The sequence below is a fragment of the Pygocentrus nattereri genome, chromosome 7 (assembly GCF_015220715.1).
Source record: "Pygocentrus nattereri isolate fPygNat1 chromosome 7, fPygNat1.pri, whole genome shotgun sequence".
Taxonomy (NCBI): domain Eukaryota; kingdom Metazoa; phylum Chordata; class Actinopteri; order Characiformes; family Serrasalmidae; genus Pygocentrus; species Pygocentrus nattereri.
This window is the reverse complement of record NC_051217.1, coordinates 36264300-36275581: the sequence shown is the minus strand read 5'-3', so window position 1 is coordinate 36275581 and position 11282 is coordinate 36264300. Positions and strand designations below refer to the sequence as shown.

General features: G+C 41.7%; 1 protein-coding gene across 2 annotated transcripts in view; it reads left to right on the top strand.

Annotated features, from left to right (window-relative positions):
- Nucleotides 1-213: 213 nt before the first annotated feature.
- fli1 (Fli-1 proto-oncogene, ETS transcription factor) overlaps nt 214-11282 on the top strand; it is a 55718-nt gene continuing 44649 nt past the window's right edge. Inside the window, exons 1-2 of one of the 2 annotated variants that reach the window (XM_017709089.2) lie at nt 214-315; nt 3724-3811. In XM_017709089.2, the coding sequence (XP_017564578.1) occupies nt 236-315; nt 3724-3811 (168 nt within the window). In that variant the 5' untranslated portion in view covers nt 214-235. Of the gene's footprint in view, nt 316-683; nt 743-3723; nt 3812-11282 lie in introns of those variants that run through there. The other variant, XM_037540275.1, reaches the window with a different exon arrangement.

Here is an 11282-nt window from a genome sequence, read left to right as displayed (position 1 = left end):
TTTTTTATGGTGCTGTTCCAGTTTCACCCAGATTTCCCTTCATTACACGGTTCAACGGTCTCGCAGCTGGCGCGCAGGGGAGCCCCTCATTGGTCAGCGCGGGTGGAGCCGAAGCCTGTTATTGGTCAGCTGCGAGAGGGGGAGGGCACCTCATTGGTCAGCTGGGCGCCGCCGCCTTTCCATTCACGCGTCCCCCTGCGCTCACACGCCTCCTCCAAATAACTCACTGTCATTCATGGTGACGGACTTTCTCATAGACGGGACTAATTATTATTTCAAGTGTGGGGAAAAATCGTTAAAGCGCGCGACTGACAGGTGAGTGACGTTCCCTTCTCGCGGCGTAAAGCTCTCGTGACTGCGGTGGTCGCTATTCTCTCTCTTGCGTTTTTGTCTGACATGCAGCTAAAGCTGGTTTACCTTCGTGTTCGAGCTGCCCGGTCCACCGTAAACGGTGCGACAGTTACATTACCTGCTGCACCAATTAAGGTGGAACGGACAGTTCGAATAACAGGGTGGCGGGGTGGTCTTGCGAGTGCGTTAATGTTGTTTTAGCCTATTTAAGGCACGCGTTGCACTTTGCTAAATGTAAATATATGATGGTATTTACTTTTTGGGGCGTTTGTGGGCGTGTTCGTCCATCCTGCCAGGCGTTGCGGTGTCGAGTGCGTTGACAGAAAGCCCTCGCTGAGGTATCAGTTAGCGCGCGCCTCGGTGACGGACAACACGCGCACTTTCGTGCAAGGTAAGATGCTTAAAATGTAACATAAGAGGCTGGCAGGCCCCGCGCTGTGTGTCTCCGAGGAAAGTCCACGCCGTTGGTTAACGGTCCTCCTGAGCCTCCAGCCGGCTAATTGGCTGCAGATGGGGATATTCTGAGCTCTCTCTCTCTCTCTCTCTCTCTCTCTCTCTCTCTCTCTCTCGAAATTGGACGCATTTGGGAAAGTTTATGAGGCGAGGCCCGGTTCTGGCCCGCAGGAGCCCGGGGTCTAACGCGGAGGCCCCCTGCGAGAATAAATCGAGCGCATTATAAGACTTTAGAATAATTTATTCTGGAGTCAGGTAGGCTGTGGTCAGGTATGGGATCGGAATGCCACGAGCGCAAATGGCTTCTCTGCGCGCAGTGACAAGCGGGAAGGTTTATGAGGTGCTCTTTATTTTGGGCGGGCGGGGGGGGGGGGTGTGGTGGGGGGGTGGTATCGGGGTATTGAAAGTGGACCCATTCATCACTGCTCTGCTAACCTCCTCTATCAAATAGCGCGACTCGTCACTCCGCGAAGAACCAGATGTTTTGGCTTTACGATGAAAAAAAAGGGGGTTCTCCGAGGGTTCTTCAGAACAGGCACTGGTTATAGGTGGCTAGAGCCTTGAAGTTTGAATGGGACGGTGAAGCTGTTCTTCTCTGGTCCAAAGAGCCCGTTTTAGAAGCCACATATTTACGCGCGTTCAAGGCAGCCGGCTCCTCAGTGAAGGCAGTGTTTACGCGCAGAACCGTGAACGCGCTGAATGTGCACATGGGGTTCTTCGCACAGGTACACGGTTCCCGTCTCAGATGGAGAAAATGTTTCACCAAAAGAGCCTTTACTTTGGTGCTGCTTAGAGACAACATGTGCTCAGGGCGTAAGGATGACATGTGTATCTAACCGCGGTGTGTTTATATCTACAAATTACTCATTTAATCATTCATTGCTTATTTGTTTAATTGATTGTCTAATATCAATGTCTGGCTAGTGGTCTAAATGCATTTTTATTTGTTTGTTTGTTTAGACAAATTGTGACAGTTGTTCTACAAAACAATTGTTAAAAAATACACACCTTTTCAAATAGTATTTACTGTAAAATGTACTGTATACTATATGATTTACTGTATTTACTATACTATTTAATATATACTATTAATTACTGTGAGTATTTACTATACTATTTACTACTATTAATTACTGCGAGTATTTACTATACTATTTGCTACTATTAATTATTATGAGTATTTACTATACTATTTACTATATACTATTAATTACTGTGAGTATTTAATATACTATTTACTACTATTAATTACTGCGAGTATTTACTATACTATTTACTACTATTAATTATTATGAGTATTTACTATACTATTTACTATATACTATATTATTTACTGTTAGTATTTACTATACTATTTACCATATAATTTACGTTTAATATTTACTATAAGTTAAGTATTATTTATTTATCTATTGGTCATTTGCTTAATTAACGATGTCGTGTTTATGCCTGGCTGGTGCATCCAAATGCATATTTTTATTTTGTTATGCCAGTTATTAGCTGCGGCTAAAGCTTAGCCTGCTCTACAAAACCGTTAAAAAAATTAATTAAACCATTTATTTCATTATTCCGGTTATTGTTTAGTAAACTGATTACTACATCATGTTTTAAACGTCTTCATTTGCTTACTTGCTTACGCATTTATTTGTTTGCGGTAGTGTTTTGGCTCGCGCCCGTGTGCCGTGGAAGCGCGAGGAGAGGAGGGCAGAAGATGCCCGTCCCCGAACTGCCCTCTCACCCGGGACTGAGTTACACTTATTAAAGAGAAAAGTGCTTCAACATGTGCACAGCCCGAGGGGGTGGGGGTGGAGGTGGGGGGGGGTGCAGGCCTCAGCCTTAGCCCACATCTGACTTATTCAAGAAAAACAAAGAGAAAGAAAAAGAAAGTCAAAATTGAATAATAATAATAATAATAATAATAATAATAATAAATCACCGATGCTGCTGGTTCTGAAATAGGGAAGTTATTCGGCTCTTTCTGCTCTGTTTCTCTTCCTCAAATAAACTCGTGAACCAAATGTGGCCTCCGCTCTTTATTTGACTGGACGTGGTCAGTGCGAACCGGAGCGCTTCGCCCTCTGACTCAAACACTTGATGCATCTGCGGCCTCCATCACTGCCGCTCCTCCTGACAGACACACATCAGGCTGCGCATATTTAAGGAATGCACGGCATGATGAGAGGAAAGCCGGTGTAATACCGCGGGGCAGAGAGAGAGAGAGAGAGAGAGAGAGAGAGAGAGAGAGAGAGAGAGACCACTGCAGACACAGAGACCCTAAGCTGAAGTCCAGCTTGTAGGGGAACGAGCGAAGGACTATAAGAACAGCGACCGAGTGAACGAATTCGTTTCTCTACTGTGACTCTTTCAGGCCTGGGCTGTTTTATTTGACCTAAATCAGAAACACATTATCACACCAGTTGGTTAATAACGTATTTATAATACGTATAAATATTTCGCTACTGTCAGAAGGAAACTTCATATCTCCATTTTTTTTTTGCTTTGAATGAAAGAAGAATGCTCCATATCGCACCATAAACGGTTCCATGATTGTCATAGAACCTTTCATTGGCTCTACATAGAAGCTAAAAGTGTATAAAAGTAGTGTAATAGCTCCACTTATCACTGCTGTGAGAAGGAAACCTCGCATGTCCATTTCTGACGATTTTCAGTTTTTGACATAATTTGAAAAGGCCGGTTGCCCTTTACATTGTTTGAAAATTACATGATGAATGGACCAATAGAAATGGCCCAAAATGACTTGGGAAAACGCCTGGTTCCATTGACTTACATTAAAGGAAAACATGTTTTTTCCTCCTCCTGTAAAGTTGGCCATTTCGGAGATACGAGGTTTTGTTCTGACAGCAGCCACATACTGCTGCTATGATATCATTGCTTATGTATTTGTTCGTCCTTTCCCAGGGGCTGTGAAGTGAAAGTCATCCATTTTCCGGCTCGTTGTCCCATGACCATGTTTCAGACTGTCCCAGACACTTCGTCTTACGTCAAGGTAAGACAACAACGCCACTGGCAGCAGGTAATTGGAGGACACCCACTAGAACCTTTTCAAATGACTGTACCACTAATAACAAACATTAACAGGTTCTACCAGGAGGTCACAGACCAAAGAATATACAAAGATACGTAAATATGTCGGTGTACAAGCACATAAGTAGTTGGTAATAAACTAATAATAATATGATAATAACAGTAATAAACAAATCTATGTTTACATGATTGTGGTGTACATTGCTTGTTGTATGATTGGCCCCGTCTCCACAAAAGAATAAATAGAACTGACGAGAGAACAAACAGATCCGAAAGGAGGGGGTTACAAGTTCAAGCCTAACCACACAGCAGCAGCAACAACAACAACAACAACAACAACAACAACAACAATAATGCCTTATTTTGAGAGGTTTTACAAGCAGTCCATTCATTATGCATCTGCTGTGTTCAGCTTTAGAAATGCAGGGCTGTTGGCCTCACCTGGTAGAATTACAGCTTTGGCTTCTGTCCAGCAGTGTTAAACTGGTCAGTAACTGCATTTTAACTGGGAGGAGGAAAGGCTTTGGTGGGATATCTGCGCTACTCTGCATGCCTTACAAGGGTGGTGGGGGTGTCCTTTAATGTCTGTTATTACATTTGACACAATGTGGGTTTTCACCTCCAGAAGAATGTAAACAGCACACATCTGGCTCTCACATTGCAAAAGCTCTTCTGATGAATCGAAGCACCACGCTTATGTAATGATTGCAGCCCTGCATTGTCGTTTATATGAGCCAATAATAACGTCAACAGGTCCCAGCAAGGGCTACAAATGATGTGCAGGCATTTTTAATCAATAATGCTGTGCACACTCGGTTCTTGTGTGATTTATTTGGCGGCTCAGAGCAGCAGGTTATTGTTGTCCCTTCATTCTTTGAGGTTCGGAAAGGCTCATTGGCATATTTGCAATGTAGATTTATAACAGAAGCAGCAATAGGCCTCATATATCCCAAGTGCAGCCCCAGCGCCATGAAAATGAAATACCGTGCCTGCTAAAGTCATTCATTATATCTTTACAATCAGCATACTTTCCAGGACCGACTTGTTATGTTATGGAGACTTATTACCCGCACCCCCCCTCCTGCATAAGGGAGCTTTTCATGCAGACTTCCACAGTGTGCAAATGCTGCAGCCCCACGAACAGTCCACGATCTGTTTGGAGACATTAGGAATGCTGGGGGAAAACGTTTTCTTTGAAATCCGCACTTTCTCCCTCCGGACTCAATAACAAATAGCAGGTCTAGTCCATAGAAGGGGTCCCCACAAATGCTAATGCCATTGGATTATTAGAAATACCCACTGCTGAATCACCCATTGTAGGGTACCTGTGGTGTGACTGTATATTCATATACAGTCGTGCAAACACCTTTAGCTCCAGTAACACTCGAACGCTCTGCTTTTCTCGACCCAATCCAAGCTCCGCCCACACATGCATTGAAGAATGCTGGCAAAATCCTATAATTGGAATTGCACATACAAATTTCCAATTTAAGAAGCTACCAAGCTGAACTATGTTGTAGCCAAACATAGTTTAAAAATGACAATATATTTTGCCTGCTTACTTGCTATTATGTGTCAAGTTGATGATCTCAAGGAATGCTTCTCTATCTACTAGCATCTACTGTTTATGTAAAACTAGATATTACATAGATAAATAATGAATATATCATATAACAGTTTGTGAAAGATCATTTAGAAAATAGATGTATGGGATGAGATCCATAATGTTGAAAAGGAGGCCACCTGTGTAGAGTTGATGCTAAAGATAACTGGAGATCTATGAAAAACATTTGGCTCTTTCTGTGAGTCATGGGGACAATAGTGTTAGTGTCTATATGAGGGGTCCAGTAAAGATTTTTAGGGGTACCGTAGGCCCCAGAGAGATCCTGCCACCAGCAGTAGTTGTAGCTAACTGAAATTGAAATTAGGAACGTAGGACAGGATAAACACCACATATATATATATATATATATATATATATATATATATATATATACACCATCTATGATCCATGACAGGCCAGGCAGGAGCTCCACAAGAGACCTTGGGGAAGACTCTAAATGTTATAGTCCTATCTCTGAAACATGGTTAAAAAATATGTCACTCTGGATAAGAGCATCTGCCAAATGTTAATATGTGAATATAAACAAGGCTCTAAAGGTAATAAATTTTAAGTTTGAGCAAAAGTTTTGCCCATACTGTTTAAAGCATATTCAACCTAGGAGCATTTGGACCATCATGGATTGTCAATTTTGCTGGTTGCAATCAGACGTTATCATGCTATGACTTTTCATACAATGCAACATCTTCTTGCCAGAACAAAAGGAGCCTTCAATAAGTGGTCTGCATGTTACTTGTGGCTCCATGCCATTATTTTTCAATTTGTAACTGAGCTATCCTGGAAACCGTAGCTGTATGAGAGCAGTTGGGGGATCAGCACTGTTGCTAACAGTTGCAGTGCGGGTGGAAAGTGGCAATAGGCCTGGCACTCCTGAACACCCGTTTTACAGAAATATTCTGGTGCATTAGAGCGAAGCCACGGCCGGGCTGTGGGCTTGTTTGGTTAAGGCCAGGCGAGACTGGAGCGCTCCAATCAAAATAAATCTCAAATTAATGACGGCCTCGAGCGAGAGGCCAGACAGCTCGCGCCTGGGCGCAGCAGCAGTCTCCATTTTTTGCCCTCGGTAGTTTGCCTTTGCCCTCTCTCTCTCTCTTTCTCTCTCTCTCTCTCTCTCTCTCTCTTTCTCTCTCTCTCCCTCTCTCTCTCTTTCTCAAAGTCCTCAAGTCTAATAATGAACAGTCTGAGAAAGGCGAACCATACTGAGGGCAGCGACTTGGTTAAGATAATATGTCTGATATGTTTGTTACAAAAGCGTAATTCACAATGTCTCTATGCTTCTGAGTAGCTAAATACACTTTGTGCCTGGTGGGAAGAAAACATGCTGTTGTCGGAAGAAAAACTTGTATCTCTAAAATGCAAACTTTACAGGAGAAGGAAAAAACATACTTTACTTTTAATGTAAGTCAATAGGACCAGAAATTTTTCCAAGTCATTTTGGGCCATTTTTAAAGTCAATTCTTCACCAATTTTACACATAATGTAAAGGGTGAAAAACATCAAAGTTATTATAGTACTTTTTTTTACCCTTTTTGCAAAGAAGGTTCTCTGTAGTGCCAATGAAATGTTCTATGACAATCATGGAATCAGTTTCGGTGCCATATGGGGCAATTTTTAAAACATCCTTTTAAAAAAACAGCCTATTTTTGTCATTTTAATTTCAAAATAATTTGAAAATGCCAGCTTTTGTTTGCATTGTGTCAAAAATTCTATGACAAATGGCAAACAGAAACAGTCCAAAATGACTTAGAATAAAACTGTTACAATGACTTACACTGAACGTTGAGTATGTTATGTATTTTTATTGTCATTTCCTCATTTCCATTGTTGCTGCTGCTATTTTTTGTTGCTGTTGATGCTCTTCCTGAGCTTTTTGCTCTTCCTGAACCGGCAGATAAGTACTCCATGTCTGTAACACGTTACCCTTGCAGTGTGCGTCTTCTTAAAAGCTTCTGTTGGTCATGTTCTGGCCACTTGCGGGTGTCTTGCAGCAACCATTTACAAACTTTAACCCATCCCACCCACTTCAGAGCTTTTTTCCCAATAGTGTGGAGCCCCTGGCTTCCCACAGGTCGTGGTTGGAAGAAATGTCTGGCTGTCAAGCTCCCAGCGTCGAGCCAGATGTTCTGTGGCTGCCTGTATAAACCAAAGTGCATCTGTTTATTGGCCTTCAAAAGTGTTTGTTACTGCTGGACTCATGATGACCCGGGCAAGTGCCACGCTGGGAGAAATGCTGGTTTGTTGCGATTTATGATAGGCTTATGTCTCATGATGAGGTTTGACAATCAGCTATATTGGAATCTCTTGTTTTGAACACTGACATTATCGCACTGCATCTTACACCAAAGGTGAACCACAAATTTGACTCTAACCAAAGTACTGATTAGCTTGTGAGCTTTTATACAGCTAGTGCTGTGCATTCAACTCTGAACAGGTCCGTTCTAATTCTCTGAGAAAAGAACCACCTTCACAAAGGTTCTGTCAATGGACCTGTATCCAGGCTCTGACACATTTAGGAACGTTTATTTGTTAGAGTGTAGGCCTACAAAGCAGAGCTTAGAACTTTTCAATGTGTTGATGTATCCCCCACCACACTTACATGATATATACTATGTAAACAACAGTGCATATTGCATGGCAATGGGATCTGCACTCTACTCAGTTCTTCAGCGCTCTTTAGTAAAGAAAATGGCATATATGCTAATAAGATTGTACACTGAACCTTTTTGAAAAGGGTTCTATGTAACAACCAAAAGGGTTCTGCTAGTGTTCCGATGTCAAGCTTTTAACAACCAAAGAACCCTTTCGGTTCTATATAGAAGTCTTTTGAAAAAGGTTCTATAGAAAGCCATCTACAGCACATTCTCAGTCAGTTGGAAGAACTCTTTCACCATGCAGAGAACCCTTTAATCATGCAAAGGGTTCTCTGGTTACTGACTGTTCTATATAAAACCATGTTCTTTACTGAAGAATTTTGAGTAGGTACTTTGTAGGCCTACTCTCCAAGAAATAGAGGTTCTATATCTGGACCTGTTCATGCAAGCCAAGACACATTTAGGAACTTTTTTTTTAGAGTGTAGGCCTACAAAGCAGAGCTTAGTACTTTGCTGTAAACACTGTTTTTAATGTATAACAAACCCCCCCACCCCACCCCACTTGTAATATGAAAACAATAGTATATGATGGAAAGTTATAAACTCTACTCCTTAGGGCGAAACTCAAAGAAAGGTTCTTATGTCCAAGACAAGAAACATGTAGAAACTTTTTTTTTTTTTTGAGTGTAGGCCTACAAAGTAGCACTTGCTACTTTCCAATATATTCTATTTTTTATCTATTACAAAGCTCCCACCCCCACTTATAATACATGAACAATAGCATGTTTTAGAATTTTAAAAATGATTAGAGTAATAGTTCTACTTTGTAGGTCTACACTCTCACAAGTAAGTATGTAAGTCAATGGAACCAGACATTTTTAAAAAGTTCCTTTGGTCCATTCATTGTGAAATGCATGCACAATGTAAAGGGCAATGGACATTTTCAAATTATGTCAAGAACAAAAAAAAAGTAAACATTAGAGTTACTAGGTTTTGTCCCAACAGCAGTGATGTATGCTATTGTTTATGTGTTACAAAGAGGCCCTCCTACTTCTAATGCACTATAGAAAATAATGGTCTCAAATCCAGACCTGTCCAACCAAGCCAAGACCCATGCAAGAACTTTTATTTCTTAGAGTTTAGACCTTCAAAGTACTATCCTTTCATTTAACGATACTGTTGTTTATATATTACAAAGGGAGGGTTGCATCTTTATAGTTTGCATTTCTTAAAGCCCGGCCTATATTCTGAGACCAGTTTCAAAAACCACATATTTGGAGGCCTGTCAGTGCTTCAGCACATTTTTATTGAAGGCTTTCCCAAACTTTCTTTGAAACAGAATGATGTAGACCTGCTGATCCTCTGTGGAACAAGGAATATAAGCAATAGCCCCCCCAAAATCCCATCCATAAGTTCTCAAGCAGAGCCAATAAAGCATCACAGAGTCATTAGCTCCCTATCACTCCCTTCCGTCTGGGAGAGAAAATTGTGTCTTAATTAAACGAATGCCAAACTCTCTGTGGAGACATGACTCTAGGCTAACATGTTTCATCTCTCAGCTCCTGCAGCTTGTGACAGTGTTCATCCTGTCTGCTATGATCCATCACAATTATGTCCCCCAAATTGTTGGACTCTATGGGCTGAATTAAGATTTTGGCTAAAATAAACAAACTTCATGCCAAAAAAAGAAAAAAAGGCAAGACATAGATTTTGCACCGTTGCTCTCCTGTGGCTGCGTCCTGCTGGCTTTGCTCCAAAGAGATGTGTGTTCAGGATTCCCCACACCCTTCACTGGTCACGAAAAAGGATTTCAGCTCAGTTTATACAGCAGAAAAGCTCGAACAGTGCTGTTTTGTTCGCTGAGAGCAAGGCCCCCTGACTCGAAATGGTTAAACAAGGTGTCTCCCTTAATTAGGGCGAGCTGCACAGGCCCCAGGCAGGGGAAGCCTTGACCCCTAGCAGGATCCAGATGTGGGGGTCTCCAGGGGGCCTCTCCAACCAACCACCCTACCCCCCCCAGACCCCCAAGTCTTGAGCAGACAGGCCAGTCAACGCAGACTCTGTCTAGTCCCACTGTTGTCTCTCCCTTAGGCACAGCCCTCTCTGTCGGAGGGGGTGGGGGGGGGGTGGCTCGAGGTCCAGGGCTCTGGTCACGCTCCACTCTGCCTCCATGTCTTAAGTCTACTCAGTAATAACGCAGCTGAATTGATGAGGGCTTTTTCAGAGGGAAGAGAAAAATGCCCGGGGGGGTGGAGGTGTGGGGGTTGGGGGGGTGGCGAATGGGGGCTCTCAAAGTTGCCATATACACAACATATATGAAATTAGAAATATAGCATAGACAGAGCTTCACAGTATTCAAAGTGCAAAACTGCAGCCTATCGCTGATGTCAGAAAAAAATCTCTTATCTCCATTTTTTGTCTTTTTTTCATTGTTTGACATCATTTAATAATATCTGTTGCCCTTTACATTGTTTGTACATTTCATAAAGAATAGACCAAAAGAAACAGTCCAAAATGACTTGGGAAGACTTCTGGTTCCATTGACTCACATTAAAAATAAGGTATGTTTTTTCCTTCTCCTGTAAAGTTAGCACTGTGGAGATACACGGCTTTCTTTAGACAACAGCGCTATGCTTACATCACTGTTGTATTATATTTAAGTGAAAACAAAGCTCACCTACAGAGATAGACAGATAGATGGGCAGATGGATAGTGGAGTTTTTCCCACATATTTAGATTTATTTAGTTCACCTATATAACACATATATAACATATATGTAAATCACTGCTAGATTTCTAGAATTTAGATGGATCTAGCAGCAAACTAAACAGCAGCACTGATAATCCAAATATGAATCCTTAGATTCCTTCAATAGCAACAGTCTAGGCAGCCAATAAGTACAAATGTTCAGGAAAAGAAGCAGAAAACAAAAAAAAATATATTTAACATAAAATTGCACAGAAATCTCAGTTGCTAAAAATGAAAAATCAACATTCACACTATTCAGTATTTAGGCCACTCTTTGGACTTCTTTTCCAGAGACCCGATTTCAGCATTTTGAAAGAAGTCTTGAGGGACATTTTTTCCACACCTCCAAAGTTCAGTCTTAGAAGTTGGTTACAGTTCCTGCTTCTCACAAACCAAGCGATCCCAAACATATTCAGTGATGCTGAGGTCTGGACTGGCTCTGAGAACGTCAGCAGCATCTTTGTTCAATTTG